Source organism: Dipteris shenzhenensis, chromosome 20 (genome assembly GCF_047967505.1).
Source record: "Dipteris shenzhenensis isolate YYH24624 ecotype China chromosome 20, Dip_SZ_1.0, whole genome shotgun sequence".
Lineage (NCBI taxonomy): Eukaryota > Viridiplantae > Streptophyta > Polypodiopsida > Gleicheniales > Dipteridaceae > Dipteris > Dipteris shenzhenensis.
Genome location: NC_141615.1, coordinates 12063983 through 12083370, shown reverse-complemented (window position 1 = coordinate 12083370; position 19388 = coordinate 12063983). Strand labels below are relative to the sequence as shown.

Here is a 19388-nt window from a genome sequence, read left to right as displayed (position 1 = left end):
AATGCTTTCCATGTTAGCTTGTTGAAGCCTTTTCATGGAGGTGCCATAGGATATGCCAATTGAAGACCAACCAGAAGTTGATGAGCAAGATAAAGTCTTGATTCCTGAGCAAATTGTGGCACATAAGGATCGGAAGATCAACGGTAGAGTTTCCAGACGCTATCGAGTGAAGTGCAAGAATTCTCTTGCAAACAATGCGATCTGGTTGGAGGAGAATTAATTGGCAGATTCACCACAGGTTTTGCAGCTCTGCCTTGAGGCATTTGGTCTCGAGCCTACTGCAGTAGCACCTCATCCCGGTTCAGCAAAGCACAGGTCTGGAGCATTACCGGATGCTCAAGGGGTGGGGTAGCACCTCCGCTCTCACAGTGTAGACAAGCTCACAAGATATCTAGAGGTCACTTGGTGACACTGCAGTTCCACCCAAGGCACTGATGTTGACACTGTTTCTACCGTGAGACTTCTATGATGAGTGGTCATGACACTCCAGACAGTTGATGCACTGCCATATGGATGGATCTGCAGTCCTGCCGTCTGTACATTGTATATTGTACTTCATGTGATGTTGTAGTATGGATTATGGGCTGTTTATGGCTATTCTGATACCCTTGTATATTTCCTGTAATTTTGGGACAGCAAACATGATAGTTTGATGTTTCAAGAGGGGGGTATCTCACGGGGACGTGATGGCGACGTGATTAAACTAACCGCCACTAAATTTGGCCTAGGGGTGCCAAGCTAGGGGCATTAATTAATGTCCAAAGGGTACCTATGATTAAATGTGCAACAAGTGCAATTCCTAGTGCTATTAGCTTGGTTCCATTCACTAGAGTCATGTTCTAAAAAGTGACCCCCTAGAGCCGTTAAATTCCCACGTCCACTTTGCCATGTGTCCTCTGTGTGTGTGTATTTGAGCTGTCTGTCTGACTTGTGGCACCTGTGTGTCTCATCTGGAAGCACCTAGAAGATCCTAGAACCCTATCCTACTGTTCTGGGTCTTCATCCCTGCCAAGCAATCTCTTCTTGAGGGCGTGTGGATTTGTGGAGCTCCCTGTTGCTGGCTGAAGACATTTTTGCTGATTTCTCCGTGACAGATCTTCTCATGCTAATGTTTCCTGTTGCTGGCACATGCTCCCTGGGCCTAGGCGACTTCAATCTGAGCCTTTTCTTATGGTTTTCTCGATATTCTTCGAGACATATTGCTGCTTTTTCACTGTTTGAAGCCATAATCCTGGTCGCCTATCTCCTGGCTCTTGTCTGGTGCTGTGCACACTGAAATCGGAGGTTGCTATTGGCTGAAATCCTCAGTTGGGTGGGCCACTTTATGGCTGGTTGGTTGCTGATTTCCGGTCGACTATTCTTGTGATTCATTCTAGTGCTGGAAGGCAGTCAGGGACAGCCTCCTCCTGCCAGAACCTGTTAACTGATGGTCGACCATCTTCTAGGGCTGTTTCGAGCTGGAAACAGGCTCCATTTGCTGACCGAACTCTTATCTTCTTCTCCTGGTGTGTGCATCTACTGTTTTTGCTGAGCTTTGGAAGGTTGGTTGCCCTGCCATTAGGCCGAGAGAGGATTGGGACACTGGTTACATTACTCTCTTTCTGGGGGAGCAGTGGCAAGCCTTGGACTCAGTGATGGCCTTGATTTGAGAGGATGCATTGCTTGGTATGATGTTGGATCATTCCGTTTGTGGTATGCTTTGCTACTGAAGGGAACCAAGTGGATAGCACTGGGTGTTGATCACTTGCACAGCCATTGGTTGGCATTGTACTGGGTTGCACCTGCGGGTGAGTTCAGGGAGGGCGTCCCTTGTAATTGAACTAACCAGTAAATAAAGAAATACCGCAAGGGGCGCCAAGTGTTGGGGTCAACAGGTGTCACTGTGTATGCTTATTGAGTAGGGGCATTCTAGCCTCCCTTGTTTCTGTGATTCAGTGATGCTATGCTGTGGAATTGTATGCTTTCAGTATTGCATTTGGCAATGGCAATGGCAATGGCAATGGAATATGATGGTTGTATTTTGGTGTTGTGAGCAAGTATAGTAAGATCTACTGTCCTTTGACAATCAAAGGCTGGTTACAGGCCACTGGCTGTATTTTAAAAGTATCATCTATCTTCACAGATTATCTAAATCCAAGTTGTCAAACAACATTAGTTCATCTTAAGCCATCGCCAACAAACAAAGCTAGTGCTTTTAAGGTCTGGCTCTCAGGGCACTCCACGACGACGAAAAGAAACACATATCACTACATCAGCAGACAGCTACAACTTGGACTTCATTTTGCGAGGTGAAATTTTCTTCATCGAACCTCTTGAATGGTTTTATTTCATCTCTCACTTTCACAATACTCAAACATGAACTAACTTATGAGCCGATGGCATAGCAGCACTTATTGGACAGTTCATTTTCAGATTTTTGTAACAAGTTGCACCCTTTTCAGCAGAGTCTACTGAGCTATACATGGGTCATGAACTTGATCCCCATTGCCTTATTTCAGAAGAGTCAGAGGTGGTCCTCCATCTCGGTGAGATATAGCACTTCCTATACCCGTAGCACACATGTATTGCTGCATTCATGGGTATGAGCATGTACCTAGCATTACTCGTGCATAAATTTGTTGTGTACATAGCATTTCTTGTGCATAAATTTGCTATGTCTGGGTGCACAATCAAGAGTATATGAGTGCATTGATAGGAGTGCAATTGTGTCAAAGGGCCTGCAACATATACACTTTTGTGAGCAAGCCTGCGCAGGTGTATGTATGTGTTGTGAATTATGAACAAGCGTATACAAATTTGCTGAATCTGTGCATATTCATGCATATAGCCATGTATGTATCTTAGCATCCATTTACAAGCCTTCAATGCAGACAAGTGCAATCTTAACTATATTTCAATTTATTATATTAATTGTACAGATATAGTTGCCCCAACCTGTTGCAAAATCTTCGTATTCATGAGGGTAAGCTTTCCAGTGGCTATTCGACAAAGCCCCACAAAACATCGGTACTATATCAGGGCTACCAAAAGCAAATGTGTGTCTGCTTCTGTTGAAAAGTGAGTCAAACTCCACGGGATTTGCTTTCCAACCTGTGTGACATTGTTGTTAACCTGTTAGTCCCATTAGTTCCAATCAAAATTTCAGTTCTCAAAAACATATTCCATACTTCAACACATGCCCCCCCCCCCCCCAACACACACACACACGTGCAAGCATGCTGGCATATGCACACACCCATCACTTTCCAATTAATCTCTAAAGTTCCAAAAACATTTTATACTTGGACCTCCCTCCCCCCAACATAAACGCACATGCACACACAGGCACATGCACACTCACACGTGCGCACACACACCAACCTCCATAGACAAGATTAAACCTAAACTTACAAAGTGACAACAGTTTTTAAATCAAATATAGGAAACCAAAAGGGCAAAGAAAGAGAGAGGGCACACAAGCACATGCATGCGTAGAGTACATATACCTATATACCTAGATGAGTCCAAGAACATTCCCAAACTCATCCTCTAAAAACACAATATAGTGCAGTTTCAATCTCATGATAGTCACTCATAAGGTTGAAAACCATAAACTCCATCACGCATAGCAGAGACTAGCTATTATGACATCCCCACTGACATCATCAACACCCAACAGTGGGTCTAGACCATAGTATAAACATATGCTCTCACACAAACAAATCCACACACCCACACATACTTGACCATCCATTTATACAAAGTCTTCGTACTGAGTTCCTTTCGGCACTCCGGAGGTGAACGGCAGACTCAGCCATGACAAAGGCTAGCACTAAAGGAGAAGGCTGATCAAAAGGTAGTCCAAAATCTCTTCATTCAAGCTACAACTGCTTGTGAAGACTAAATAATTTCATTTTAGTCTCTCACAGACGAGCATCTAAATCTAGCTGATAGGGCAACGCACCACTTAAGATAGAAAGAAAAGGCAGGTAGAGTACAACCAAAGAAAGAAAAGGCAGGTAGGACAGTCCAGAAAGATGGTATGATAGGGAATACAGGAATCGTTTTTTGTCACTGCTCAACCAAATCAAGAAAAATGTACCTGATGCAAGCCTCTCTTTTTTTGAGTCGGGCACCACCAAATACATGACTAGCAAAATCAGTGATTCTGCAATATGGACATCAAAGGCTCGGGGAAGAGTTCAAATGGCTGAATGCCCCACAACATCAAAGGCATAGTGAAATCAAACACCTATTTACAGAACACAAGAAAAATGTCTCCAATGTAAGCCTCTTTTTTTAAGAGTCAGGCACCACCAAACAAACGACTATCAAAATCAATGATTCTGCAATATGGACTTGCGGAAGAGTTCAAATGGCTGGTTTCATTCGAGGGTTCTTGATTCGAGATCCTTCTTCTACCTACGAGCTGCACCCTCGACTCCCCCCCCTTTCCTCTCTCCCTCCTCCTTTGATCTTCTCCTCCGCTCCCAGACCTCCAGCTCACCAAGTAGGTGTGACGCAGTCCACGCGACAGTACGGCAAGGGCACGCTGTTTTGCGACCCTCCTCCTTTTGTTTGGTGCCTCTTCTGAGCTGCATGGCAGCTCCTAGCCACCTGCAGGGTCTCTAGCTAGGCATAGCTGTTGCGAGGTGTTGGCGCCTCCTTGGTATTCATTCGAAGGGCCAGCAGCCAGCCACTGGCAGTATTGGCCTGGCCCATTGTGTCTATCTAGCCCGCCATTGACGCCAGCCCTTCTCCAGCCCGACGCCCGCAACCAGACCTTGCTCCAAGTGCATAACTACATGCCTAGCCCACCGTACGGGGCAGCGGCAGCAAGGTGAGGGGCACGATTAGGCGACCCCTTCTCTCCTCGTTTTTGGCACTCCCAGGGAGTTGGCAGCCTTATCTCGAATATCCTACCTTAAGAAAGGTGTATAGGCGGCTCAGTGGGCGTCAAATCATCTTCACTCAGACAGCCCTTGATCTTTGGGCTGGTAGTGACAGATCAGCCGACCTAGCCACCTCCTTTTGTGGTCTACTAGCTCTCCTCAAGGGCAGGCAAACTTTGGAAGTACTCTAGGGCTGCGCCTTCACTTCAGTATTTTCCTTCCACGGATATTACATCACTTCTTTCGATGATTCATAGACACTTCATTTCATTGTGGTTCGGCCGGTTTCTGGGGGGGCCTTCCTATGACGGGCACCTTTTGCTTCTTTCTTCTCCTCCTCCTTTTCGCGCCTTTTGCAAGTGGTGCAGTTATTGCTTAAAGCTAGTGACTAGGACCTTGGTGGTAACCTTTGGTCTGGAGAGAGGAGCTCTATGGCAGCACCCTCGACTCCCCCAGCTGTCAAAGTTCTTCTGTCACCAGCGGATAAGCAACAGGTACAGCACACAGTGAACCTCTTACAAGACAGGGCTGTTATGGGCAGGATAGTAGGCCTCACTCCCTCAAGGAGGCAGATTCGGGATTGGATCCACTCCAACCTGGCACTAGATGGTGACCACATTCAAGAGGTCACTATCTATGGACGCGGTGTTTTCCTCCTCCACCTAGGCTCCTCGGATACCGCTCTGACTCTCGTGGAGCGTAGCCCTATCCTCCTGGGACCCCACCTAGTTTACCTCATCCCTTGGTATCATGGCTTCACGGTGGAGGACATGGACTCGACTCACCATGTTCCTCGCTTCCCAGTGACACTCTACTTCCCGGGACTTCCGCGAGAATACAGGTCCATTCTTTCTTCCATTGGACGAGCGTTTGGCACAGTTTTGGAGTACCCAACAGAGTCGGAGGCGACAATGGTGACAGAGCCTCCACAGGGGTGGAGAAGTGGACACCAGATCTCTTCGACGCAATGGTGGAGCACCAGATATACCAGATGATGGATGAGTGGATGGGACCTCAGGGCATGGACCTTTGGCTCGCTCACGGAGGTTCTTTGTACTTCCAGTTTGGCTTCTCTCCAACGAAGCCAAGGTCAGGCCTAGTTGTAGCCGTGATCTGCCTGCCAACAGAAACGGTTCTCTCACAGCCTCACTTCTGAACCCTTCAATAGTGCGCCGACCTCTTCGGTGTACATGTCTCCTTCATGCAGTATTGGGCACGCAGGGTAGGAATTGAGCAAGAGCAACTCTAGTCCGTCGGCGCAGGGACACAGATCACTCTCCCTCCAAACCTCCAGCGAAGTCACTGAAGTCAGGTTTCTTAGAGCATGCTTCCACGCACATGCGAACCTTGTTCACTGTCGCCCCTTCCCCATGAGTTTGACCGTAGTTAGCTAGAATGTGCATGGCCTTCATGACTCGGCACGCAATCAGCCGCAGTACCTGATTCTTCGTCAAGCACTGTAGCAGGCTCTAGTAGGTGGACCAGTGAACTTTCTCTTGATTCAGGAGCACATGTTTTCCGCAGCAGACACCACACGCCGTCACCATCTTCTCCTTGGGAGGGGCCAGTGGGCAAGAGCAAAGGGGTCTGCATCTCACAATCCCAGGCGGTAGCCCCAGACATTTTTGCGCAGGGTGAGCTCATTCCAGGCCACGCAGTGTGGATGGGCCTTCAGGTAGGAGAGACTCAGATTGGTGTCTTGAGCGTATACGCACCCGCTTGCAGACAGCACCACCCGGCTTTCTGGCGATAGCTCACGGATTGCCTCCCAGAGGTGGACTCATGGATTGTTGGAGGGGACTTCAATAATCTTGAGTTCCTAGAGGATAAGCAGGGAGGAGCTTCTTTTGCAGAGATGTCAGCAAGGGAGAGGAGTACTTGGGAGCAGTTCATCTTTGCGGTCCTTGGCAAGGACCCCTAGCGAGAGCCTGAGTTTTCTAGGACCCCAAGCAGCTTGCGCTTCTCCTTCGGCCAACGAAGTCAGGATTGACTACTGGAGCGTCTGGATAGATTCTATATCGGGGATAGGGCTTCACTACGCGGTGGCTCCACTGGCATTTCAGCAGGCACCACTATGTCCGACAATTCTCCAACAGTACTGCACTTAGAGCAGCCCCGTCGAGGACTCCCCAAAAAAAGGGTTCGTATTTCAGATGTTCTCTTCCAAGATGCGAACGTTCACCAGTTGATAGAAGATCTCTGGAGAAAGCCCGAGAGTAGACCCGAGGAGGCTTAGGCGGCTTGGGTGGCAAAGAGGATTCAGCGGAGCAGTCGGGAGCTCCAAAGTCAGGCCCTCGACGGAGAGGGCTCTTCACGAGCGGAAGAGAGCCCTTCACAGAGACCTTGCATCTATCGAGAGACTCAAGGTAGGATCCAGGATCCCAGTGGCTTAGGGATCGTCTGGAGTGTGCACGCTTGGGATTTGGAGGTTCGCAGAGCAGAGTTCTCATACCATTCTTCCCGGGCCAGGTGGGTCCAGTAGGGAGATAGGATGACCCGACAGTTCTTTCAAACCACCGGACCACGGTCCGCAGGAGCCCAACTTCAGCGACTTTGAGACCCACAGGGACACATGAGTACGGACCCGTAGGAGATCCTTGAGCTAACTACAGCCTTCTACAGCCAACTTTTTCAGTTAGAGGAGGTATCGCCCACCACCATTCTGGCTAGAGAGGCGGTTTGGAAGCAGGTCCCCTCAGTAGTTTCGCACGGCCTTACTAGACGGTTAGAGGCTCCTTTCACGGACAAGGAGTTGTGGGAGGCCCTTCCAGCCCAAAAGTGCCCTAGCGAGGATGGCCTAACCCTGACCTTTTTTCGATGCTGGGAACATATCTCCACCCCTTTCAGACTAACCTGCTAGGAGATCTTTGACTAAAGATGACTCCCACGCTCCTTGAGCAGAGGTTGGATATGCCTACTTCCGAAGGGGGCTGACAAGTCAAACATTCGGCAATGGAGGTCGATTACCCTTCTGGACACCACTTACAAGATCTTGGCTAAGGTCTTAAGTCTACGTCTGAGACCCCACCTCCCAGATATCATTCATGAGACGCAAACCGGTTTTGTCCAGGAGCGTGGCATCCTGGATAACATCTTCATGTTCTGGGAGGCAGTGGACTGGGCCACGGAGGAGGAGGAACCGCTCGTCGTTCTTCTCGATTTCAAGAAGGCATATGACAAAGTGGAGTGGTCCTTCTTGGAGGGGACCACACAGAGGCTTGGTTTCTCTAAGAGATGGATTAGAGGGGTATCAGCTCTCTATGCGGGTAGCTCCAACCAGATGATTATTGGGGGCCACACAATCTCTCTCTCCCGCTCAATGAGCTAGGGCTGCCTGCTGGCCCCTTATCTTTTCCTTTTTGTGGCAGAGGCCTTAGGTTACTTCCTGTGCTCCCACACTCTTGGTATTACGACTTCCGATCAAACAGGAGGAGGAGCTCCTTGACTCCGAGTTCACAGATGGCACAGCGCTATATGTGGATGGCTCTGCGGCCATCCTCGAGAGGGTCAAAGGGGCCTTAGCCATTTATTCTGAGACTTCCGGAGCTCGCGTAAATTGGACTAAATCCGTTGGTTTCTTCATAGGCTCGGAGGACACTGCGGAGGTTCGAGATTGGGCAACTGATTTTAGCTTTTGTTCGATCCCGAGAGCAGGGACGGCGCGTTACCTGGGCTACCAGGTAGGCATTGACATTTCGGCAGAGTAGCAGTTCAGCCCGGTCCTAGAGAGTGTCAAGCTGCTCTTATATTGGAGCTCTGCCAAACTCTCGCTTGCGGATCGTGCACTAGTGGTGAACCACGTACTCTTAGCCACAGCCTGGTACATCGCCTCGTGTTGGTGTTTTCATCGGGGCTGCATGGAGCAGCTACGGCGCCTAGTATTTCCTCTAGTCGGGATCGGATGGCACACACAACACTAGAGCCAAGGTGGCTTGGCAAACAGTGATCTTGCCACACAGACCCAGGGGGGACTTGGCATTACTGACCCAAAGATGCAGAGCAGAGCCCTCTTGGGCAAGCTGGTTGTGAGAGGCCTTACTTCGGGTGTGGAACCTTGGAAACTCCTACTCCAGCCGAGGCTTCTTGGGAACACACCTTGCACTAGGGGGCAATAGCAGCAGTCCTACAGGTGGATCTTCTCCGAGGCTCCGTTGACAGAAAGGGGGTCTCCGTTGATGCGGAGTCTCTACAGAATGTGGCAAAGATTGGCAGCAGGACTCATACGGGCTAGACCGTCTTGCAAAGAGGAGTTTGAGAGGCAGCCTCTCATATGGCACCCAGATGTCAGAGACTAGAGAGGCACATGTTGGGGAAGCGAACTCATATCAGATGGACACAATGGGACAAGGGACCAGCCAAATCCTTTGGGACATGGAGACAACTTCCTAGAGAGATAGAGGACCGCAGACAGGCCCTCTCCTACCTCCGAGGAGCAGGTATCACGATGCAGGAGATTGAGGGAGCGATCCCGGACTCATGGTGGGAGGGACTACATAGCCCCTGGACCCCCCATTGCTGGTCAACAAGATAGTTCTCGCGGACAGGGGTACCACTCCGGATCTACTTTTTTCGGGAGTCTCTTGGTTCCCCCCAGTCTCGTTTCTATCGGGTGGGACCAAGAGGCTCATTGCAAGACGAGTCGGAGTTGGAGGAGGAGACATAGGTGGACCTAGAGGACCTAAAGTGGTAGAGGGTCAGGATTGTGGGTCGCTTGGGCAGGACTTGGTACATCGATCCCTCCATCATCTTATCAACCCCAGAGGGAGCGGATTGGCGCCTTTGGATTTGGGAGGGCAAACCCTTGCGACCTTCAGCGAGACCTAGGGGAGTGGTTTTGGCCTGCCCGCATAGGGCACTCGGATCGGATAGAGGAGGTCTCCTTCTCGTATACACGTGCATCAGGCGTCGTCTACAGTTGGAGGCAGTAGCATGGTCCCCTTCGAGGGAGCGCCACTAGAGCAAGATGTCCTACGAGAGGTCATAGGCCGATTTTCGCCCCGCCTCTAGACGAGTTTGTGTTGCGGAAGATCTCTTACTTCTTCTGGTTGTTGGCGCATGGGGGTCTGCCCATCGGCCCCTAGTTAGAGCATATGCAGATTGATGGCAGATGCACTGGTTGTGGGGATGGAGTTTTGGGAGACCATCCCACACTGTCTTTGGGGCTGCCTCGCTGCACAACGGATTGGGTTGGCGGCCCTTACGATTGTTGCTAGCATGCAGAGGATGAACAAGGATTTCACGTGGGGGATGGTGGCCTGGCTCATGGAGGGAGGCCACGCCTTTGCAATCGACCATGTCACACCGGCTTATAGGATACATGGACAGCAGGTTTCCCGGATTGAGATCCATGACGCAGTTCAGCCCACCAGCTCTCCCGGAGGATAGTGTTTGGAAGATTGTCTCTAGCATCACTGCCTAGAACGTATGGGTGGCCAAATGTAGTAGGGTGATGGGGGGCTAGTCGATCCCTCCGACGGCTACTCTAGTAGCCATCAAGCAAGATATCATCTTCACATTGCGCGCCATTTGGGAGCACGGTAATCACTGGCTCCCCAAAAGTAGCGGGCACAAACTTCTCCTCTGGGAAATCTGAACCATCTGCCAGGGCTGAAAACGAGTTCCTGTGAAGCAAGCCAGACACCGGAGTGCGAAGGATCCCTTCTCAGGGAAGAGGATCAATAGTGTAAACCATCTCCTTCCCCCTATCCAAGGGAGGAAGTAAGTACTGCTCTCTATCCTGTGTCTGCCCAACCGCGGAGACCTCTACTGCCTCAAGAAGAGCGTCTGGCACCGCTGGATCTAGGGAAGAAGCTGCAACCGAGGAGGAGGTCGAAGCTTCAGTGTCTCGGACTGTGCAAGGTGAGACTGGAGGGACAGCTCGAGGTGAAGCAGAGTCCACTAATGTACCCTCGTGAACTGAAGGAGGGATCTGCACACGTGCGGGAACCCACTGGAGAGCGTCGCGTGCCCCTGAGGTAGGTGGGGATCGAGGAGCAGGTGATGGACCTGTACCACCCCCTGTCGAGGCCGAGGAGCAGGTGTTGGACCTGTATCACCACCATCCTGAGGAGGACCGCCATGCGAAGGTCGAGGAGCAGGTGCTGGACCTGTACCACCCCTCTGTCGAGGCCGAGGAGCAAGTGTTGGACCTATACCACCCCCCTGTCCCCCCTATCGAGGCCATGGGACGGTAGCTGTACCAGAGGGCTTCTTGGGCCTTTTCTTCTTCCTGGGGCAATCCCTGGCAAAGTGTCCAATGGTCCTGCATATCATGCACTAGTCCTGTCTGCCTGAAATCTCTACTCTCTGGCGAAAAAAGGAACCATCTGGGCGCTGGATCATAACATGATCCATCTTGAGGTTAGGATCCTTACAGAGGACCCTAACTCTAGGTACCCCATCAGCCTTGGTTGCCTCTGCTGCAGTCAGTGGCAACCCAGGGAGGGGTGGGATCTCAGCAGCTGCGCCAAAATGCTCCCCAATAACAGAAAGAAGTCGATGGTAAACCTGGGGAAGCCCGGGGAATCTGATGAAGAGCGAAAAGATTTCCTTATCTGCCTCCACTGGGTCGAAACCAATATGAAAGGCTTCAAAGAAGATCTTCCTGTGTCCCAGGTGTAAAAACTCAGCCTTGAGCACAGTGCTCGCAGCCTCTAGAGTGTCAAAAACAACCTGGAAAAAACCTCGTCCCAAAAGACGAACATCTAACAATCGTGGAGTGAGGTCTGGGGGAGAGCCGCAAGCATCAAGTCTCTGGCTTGGGATCTGGAGGGGTGTGACCCCAAGATGCGTGCTAGCAACATGGTAGAGCATTCAAGCTCTACATCCTTCTTGAGCTACTGCAACTCATCTTTAGAAAAGGTAATAGTTTTCGCGGCTGGTGGAGGTGGAGTAGGATTGGTTGACGGAGTATCCATCACCAATCGAGGTGAGGAGGCCGACTCTAACAATTTGGAGGCTCCTACCGCTCCAAAAAAAGCTGCGGGAGATAGGGGGGTAGAGAAAAGGGAAAGGAGGTGAGGAGGAGCGGGGGGAAGGGGCGAGGAGGGGAGGGGTAAAGGGGAGAGGCTGAAGGGGAGGGGGCAGGCTGAGAGGGAGGGAGGGGGCAGGCTAGGGAGAGGAAAGGGAGAGGAAGGAGAGGCAGGAAGGGGGCGGGCTGAGGGGCAGGGAGGGGGCGGGCTGAGAGGGAGAGGAGAGGGAGAGGAAGGAGAGGGAGGGGCAGGGAGGGGGTGGTGCAGGCTGAGAGGGAGAGGAGAGGGAGAGGAAGGGGCGGGCTGAGAGGCAGGGAGGGGGCGGAGAAGCAGGCAGGGAGGGGGCGGAGGAGCAGGCTGAGAGGGGGAGGAGAGGGAGCGGGGGGTGAAGGGAAGGGGGAGGAGAGGGAGAGGAGGGGCCGGGCTGAGAGGCAGGGAGGGGGCGGAGAGGCAGGGAGGGGGCGGGGGAGCAGGCAGGGAGGGGGCGGAGGAGCAGGCTGAGAGGGGGAGGAGAGGGAGCGGGCTGGAAGGGGGCGGGCTGAAGGGGAGGAGGAGAAGGGAGGGAGTGGCTGAGGGAGAGGGAGGGGCTGAGGGCAAGGGAGAGAGGGAGGGACGGGCTGAGGGAGAGGGTGCAGCAAGGGAGCGGGGAGGAGCAGTAGCTCGTTCGTGGATCGACTTGGTGTATGGTTTTTTCAAGCATTAAAAGAATTTACTACTTCTTGGCAAAAAAAAAAAAAAAGAGTTCAAATGGCTGAATGACCCACAACATCAAAGGCGCAGTGAATCAAACACCTATTTACAGAGCACATAAAAATCCCAATAATGCTCCCTTGTTCTAGCTTCAAGATACAATTTCAATGAGTGCCATTTGTAATCAAACCCTGAGATCAACTTTGATAGAGATACATGATTAGAATGTAAAGGCAGTTGGCAAAAGAGATGCAGGGATCTAAAGATTGAAAGCACATTCAGTAAATATCATTAAAAACAGCTGCAGACAAAGACACTGGCACATAACAGCATCAGAAGTATGGTCACACTAGTTACCATCCGGAGCTTCCTAACAAGAAAGCCACCAAAACGAGACCACTTTTGAAGATAGCGCATAAGGATATCACTGATTCTATTTACATCACCTTATTAGAAAGAGTACCACGAAAATCATCATACTGTCAGAGAGAAATAATTCCTTTGTTTCAGTCCAAGAAAGTAACATCTACATGCATCTTACTATCAAGAAGACTGCCTAATCCTCACAACTAGTTTGAGATTGCTCGTGAAGGGAATGAAGCCTACAAAAGAAACTCACCCTTTGTGACTGCACTTGGATCCTCATAAAAGCCAGCAATTATTGCAACATGTCCAGGTCGAGACTCTGTGGGAGGCCGAGCATGAGAGACACCCCAACGTCCTTTATTTCGAATGATAGATCTTAAGTAAGGCGCCCTAAATTTTCCACTAGAATCCATCTCAAAAAATTTGTCTGCTCGCAATCCATCAGCTGCACCCAATTGAAATAGTGAGAATATGAACTCCTAAAATGCTGCAGACCATACCTTCTTCAGAGGTAGCCAAAATCAAACAGAACATGAAAATCGGATCTTATAGAAAAGACAAGTATAAAGATGACGCAGATTTTTCTAAGATCTAGATAGCAAGCAATGGAGAAGGACATAAAGTATTTTATACACTTATGGATGCAACATCATGTGTGTGTCCAAAGAGACTTGAGAGAGAAGGTAATTGGAGATGAGTCATAATCCACCTTATGCAAAGTGTGTCCTATCTTGGCTCAATTTGACATTGGCCATAGATGCAAAGGAATCGGGATGTCATGCCAAAAACCATAGTACAACGTAACTAACAGTCAAGGTCTTCTTCAACCTTTGCTTGTTCTTGTGGTACTGTGGGAGTGTATAGTATGAATTTTGTTGTAAATATTCCAAGTAAGAGCTCTGTAAGGATATGATTTAATATGAAAGGTTGTCGATCATTTTCTTTACAAATTCCATAGTCAACGGTGTCAAATAGGGACAGTAAGTTCGCTAGCAACTTTAAAAAGCACTTGATAATTAAAAAAATTATAACAGAATACAAGAAAGTCATAAACGAAGATAATTTATGATAAGCCACTAAGTAGTTGCCAGGAGTTTCTGAAACGGGAGGTTTCAAACGGGTTTCATACGTTTGAAACGGGTTTCGAATTCATTCGAAATGTGAAAATATGTGCATTCATACCTAGGGTATGCATCATGCCATATACAAAAATGTGCAAATAAAGATTGTAAGTGACTCCATCGTGCAGACATGATACAAAAAACATACATATCAAGTATAAGCACCATACATACTGAATCCTGATCATACAAAAAGCTAGTCATCAATGATCATACATTATACATATTAAAGTACTCAATGATCATCTTCACACATACATACTGAATGATCATACATATTGATAATTGAATCTTGATCATATTGATCACACATACTGAATACTGATAATAATAAAAACTAGAGTCATCAATGAACCTCCCAAGACCTCCATGGTGATGGACCATGAAGGTAAAAAGGTCAAACTACGACTGGAATTCAAAGCACTGTCTATCAATAATAAGTGACAAAGTCACAAATCAAAAGTCAAGCCTCATCATCAATGTCAGCATCTTCCTCCTCAACCGAATCCATGTCCTCATCAGCCTCCTCCTCACTGCTACTGGAACTCCCAGAAGACTCATAAAAAGCATCCTCATGAGATGCAGGTGCAATTAAAGTACTGGCACCAGCTGCCTGGGAGGATCGGGTGTGGTGAGATGAAGCCGTGATCTCCTCGTACAACATGGCGTAGATATCCCCCTCCTCAGGTGGAATCACCGGCATCTCCTTGCACTTTGTGATGTCGATTTTGTAGGGATTCACCTGCCGAGGCTCAATGGGGTAGTTCGTTTGCTCGAGCAATCGTAGATTGCAGTGGCAAAAGACCAACCTCTCCAATTGCACAGTGGACAATCTGTTCCTCTTCTTGGTATGAAGTAAGGCCCATGTACCCCAGTTTCTCTCACAAGGTCCAGAGCTACAGTCTTGTGAGAGAACTCGCATCGCTATGCGTCTCTGAAACAAAACAAGAGACATTCTCAGACTTTATAGTTTAGTGGCAGCTTCCAATTGCTGAGCTATACCCACATGTTTTCAAGTAATAAGAAAGTATTGCCTCTAGGGTTAAGTATTACCAAGTGGGGTGCCTCAATGCCATATTTTTCCCACCAAGAAACTGCTGCTAACTGAGTCTCCTCTCTCTGTGCATTGCATGATCCAAAAACACCGCTTCGGTTGCGGAAAAGAAGACGCTCATCCTCCAGCTTCAAAAGCAGATCATCATCATCTCCCACGATCTTGCTCATATAAGCTGACCACCCATCCTCTAATTCTCTATCGAGATATTGCTGCTCATTCCTCCATAGAGGATGAAGGATATGAGCAACAGTATGGATTGGCCTATTAAACCAATCCCAACGCGTGTTCCAGATCTCCTTAAGGTCTTCAATCCTTCATAAGAAATTATGAATCAAAGGCAAAACTAATAATGTTTAGAAAAAATGAAAACACAGATTAAAAGGAATTCCAAGCATGCCACTTTGCTAATTGGAAAAATACTAAACTTCAAAGGATGACTCATGAGTACGGGATACCTGTCTGCAGATAGGTGAGTACAAGCATCAAGGGCTTCCCCCACTTTGTCCATGAACTCATAGAGAAGCCCAATGGTGCTCCCCTCCATATCTGTCAATCGGAGAACGCTGTACATGGGGTTCATTGTCTTCACTAGAGCTGCAGCCTCCTCCCACCATGCATCTCTCATGACCATGTGGCTGAAACCAATTGCTTTGGGCTCATTCCTATCCCCCCATTGCTGCCAATCACGCGAAACAACTGTATGCAGCAAGCCATGCCGCACTTGAACAACCCTCTCCAACATTATGAACATATAAGCAAACCGTGTCTTTGAGGGCTTTAAAAGGTCGAGGTCACTATTTTCCTTGAACATGCTCAAGACCTTGGGTCTTTTGGTTACAAAATTTACCATGCTCAAAGCTTAGAAAATATATGAGAAACCCAAGGCAACTTTGCCATGTCCTCAATGGCAAGATCCAAACTATGAGAAGCACATGGTGTCCAAACAATAGTGGGAAACTCATCCTCAAGCATCCTTCCCATGGACACACAATTGGAGCCATTATCTGTGATCACCAGCACCACATTTGCTACACCAATCTCAAGAATAGCTGTGCGCAAATGAGACCATACATATGCACCTGTCACCACTGTCCCTAAAGCTGATGCATCTATAGCACGAAGGAACATAGTTCCTTTGCAAGAGGAAACTATAATGTTGTAGACATTTCTTTTCCTCACATCTGACCAGCCATCACATAGCAAGGTGCAACCATACTTCTGCCATGTTCCCTTCAGAGGCTCTAGCTCTCTCATCAATGCTTCTTTCTCATGGCGAAGCTCTTTTGTACGCAATGTCTCATAGCTCGGACCCTCCCACTCACACCCAATACGCGAGATAGCTCGCATAGTAGACTTCCAACAAGCAGTTCGAGTAATATTGAAAGACAATGCACATTGCACAAACAACTTTGTTACCTCTCTAGTTGCCTCCTTCATAGCTGCCTTTTGCATGGCTGCCTTCATATCTCCTCGCTTAAACAAGGGAAGGGCACTTCTTTTAGCTGTGGCATGGAGCCTGAAGACTGCGACATCTGCAAAATGTCATTCTCCTCCCTCATTGATGCTAGAATAGCTGAGATATTTAATTCAAGCTCATCCCATGCATTGACTCTATCAATTGGAATCCCTAGCATTTTAGCTTTCCAAGCCTTCAAGCCATCATACACCTCCTTTGGCACACGAGAACAAGGGCCAATACCAAAGCCCTTTGTTCGAGAAAAGTGAGCCTGCAATCTCTGAAATGTCCCATGATGCGGCTCAGCACAAAAGTTGCAGGTCCACTTGCCTGTGCCACTCTTATCATAGTGTGCACCAAAGGAATTGAAGGTGACATTGCTCCACAACGCACTACCTTTTCGAGGCATCTTCTTGCTTGCAAAAAGCGATGTAGAACAGCAAAAGTAATTGCAGCTTTCCAGCCTACATCATGCATGCAAGATGAGCAGATGAATCAAGAGAGGAGCATTAGATTTCAGAAACATCAGAAAGAGCAGATTTCAGCCTGCATGAAAGGATGCAGCGCCAAATTCAAGAAGGGTAGACTGTAGAAAGGACGATTGAATGCACATTGGGGATGATTGGGGGCACAAACCTCGAGAATGAGCAAGAGGGAGCGTACAGGCTGCACGGACGGAGCGTACAGGAGTACAGAGTGCACGGGGCCCGGGCATACGGCGAAATGCATCAAATCGCGATTTTGCCCCCTTTTGAACCCTACCCGAAAATTGGGGCTGTATGAAACGGGTTTCATACGTATGAAACGGGTTTCATACGTATGAAACGGGTTTCATACGTATGAAACGTTTACACGTTTCATACGGGTTTCATACAAGTATGAAACGCATTTCATATGCAACTCATTTCCATTGCTTTACACAAAAGATACAGCTGATCAATATATTAAGGGCCACCAATCAGCATATGAATTGGTTTGTAAGCACATTTTCCAAGCATATCAAGACCAGAGCATCACCACAGATAACAAAGGAGGACAATTCAGTTTTAGAGGGAATTGGGTGCTTTTGAGGTTCAGCAGCAAGGTAAGGTTAAAGACTCAGATTGTTAAGAAACGTTCTTTTGGTAATGCTTTGATTGAGAGTTTATGGCCCATTCCAAATGTCAAAAGAATCAAGGAGCTATCATTTTGGTTATATTTACCACCTCATCAGCATATCCACAATGCTTTTCGTGTTGGTCTTCTTAGGCGTACTTACACATACAAAGAGCCACAGCCAAAAGTTGAGCATCAAATAAGTTGATGTTCCAATGCAAATCCTTTGCCACAAAGATGCCTACAATAGGTGTGAAAGCAATCACTATATATTCTGCAACTGGTGCAAAGTAGGTGGATACGACATTTTTGGTAGAGTATCCTCATTTGATTAAGTTGTATGAAGAAGCTCTTTAGGTGAGCCTGAGGGTAGTTTTTTTAACAAACTGAAGGCTTTTCTTAAAGGGGTGGTAAGCTCAGGCAAGCAGGCTAGTTTACAAAAGAAGGGTATTTCTCCCACGAAATTCACTACGATGCAGTAGATCAAGAAAAGTCAAAAAACTTGAGGGCACAACTTTGAGCTAGGTCACTAAATTTCCCAAGATCCAAGTTCTTAATTTTCAAGGTGAAAGTTGAGAACAGGCTACAGCTTATCCTTCCAATCCAAGCCCTTCGAGATGCCACTATCTTGCATATTTGACTTTGTCAATAAACCAGCTTGCTATCTTTGCCCATGGCGATGTATTGTGAATCGGATTTGACGAGCCATTTAGCCACCAAAGCTGTACATCCTAGGGAGTGTAATTGTTAGAAATTGGAAATCCCACCATAGGGTATCGCGCAGCGGAAGACTGATAGATGAGCCCAAGAATTACACGTGGAAGTTTTTCACTACCGAAGGATTCTTCTTAACTTGTGTGTACTGCCTAGGTGGGCAGCACCTCAAGTTTAGTCTGCAGCTTCTTTATGCCTCCTTCTGTAAGAAAAGTGAACTCTCACATAGAGGGTATCCCGCAGCGGAAGACTGATAGTTAGCCCAGGAATTACACACGAAAGTGTTTCACTATGGAATCAATGCTTCATCAAGTGTGTGTAATTCACAACACTCATGTGTATGTGCAGACTAGCAAATAGACTCTGCTCAGAGACACAACACTTTATATTTCCGTCTGTCCACAAACTGGACAAGATACAATACCAAAAGGTTCTCCTACTAAATGCCAAGCACCTCTAGATCTCTGAGCCCGTGTGCTCCACTGAGCGTATGTAGACTCTGTCCAAAGGATCCCTCCACCTTGCTTCAGCCTAGGTGGGCACCTCCTTCAAGCTTAGTCTGCAGCTCTCCACCCCACTTTTCTCCTCTTGGAAGTAGGCCCAGAAGATACTGGTCTGCTCCTCCTTGCTGTTCCTTGGAAGGCTGCTACCAGTGATGATTAATGGGGGCCCAAGTGCCACCTTTTATAGCCCCAAAGGGCCCTACAAAATGGCCGACCCAGCAGGGGGATGAACCGACCCCCCTCTGGCTGACTTGGTTGGCTGGACCAACCCTAACCAGCCGACCTGCTGGTCGGCCTGGTTGGCTGACTCCATGCCCGATTTAAGGGCCTTCCCTGGCCCCTTTTGTGCTGCTGCCAGAGCCCCTGTTGCAGGCCGTGCACCTGCCCACAGAACCCCGCCATGCTGCGCCACCTGCAGGCCCAGTTGCAGGCCGCACACCTGCCCACAGACCCCCGCCACATAGGCGCCTTTACCCCGGGATTCCTTGCCATGCTGTGCTGATCCAGATCTGCCTCTTCCAGGCCAGATCCATGCCACCCGAGC

At 48.5% G+C, this 19388-nt stretch overlaps 1 protein-coding gene and 1 pseudogene across 2 annotated transcripts in view; both read right to left on the bottom strand.

Moving 5' to 3' along the window:
- The window catches only part of LOC147889290 (sulfatase and phosphatidylinositolglycan class N domain-containing protein), a 148214-nt gene that overhangs the window by 117526 nt on the left and 11300 nt on the right, over positions 1-19388 (bottom strand). For both annotated transcript variants that reach the window (XM_087391810.1, XM_087391809.1), the window contains exons 2-3: positions 13152-13343; positions 2935-3090 (exon numbers count right to left, since the gene is read on the bottom strand). In XM_087391810.1, the coding sequence (XP_087247936.1) occupies positions 2935-3090; positions 13152-13343 (348 nt within the window). The remainder of the gene's footprint in view (positions 1-2934; positions 3091-13151; positions 13344-19388) is intronic.
- On the bottom strand, positions 14654-16989 carry LOC147889291 (uncharacterized; annotated as a pseudogene).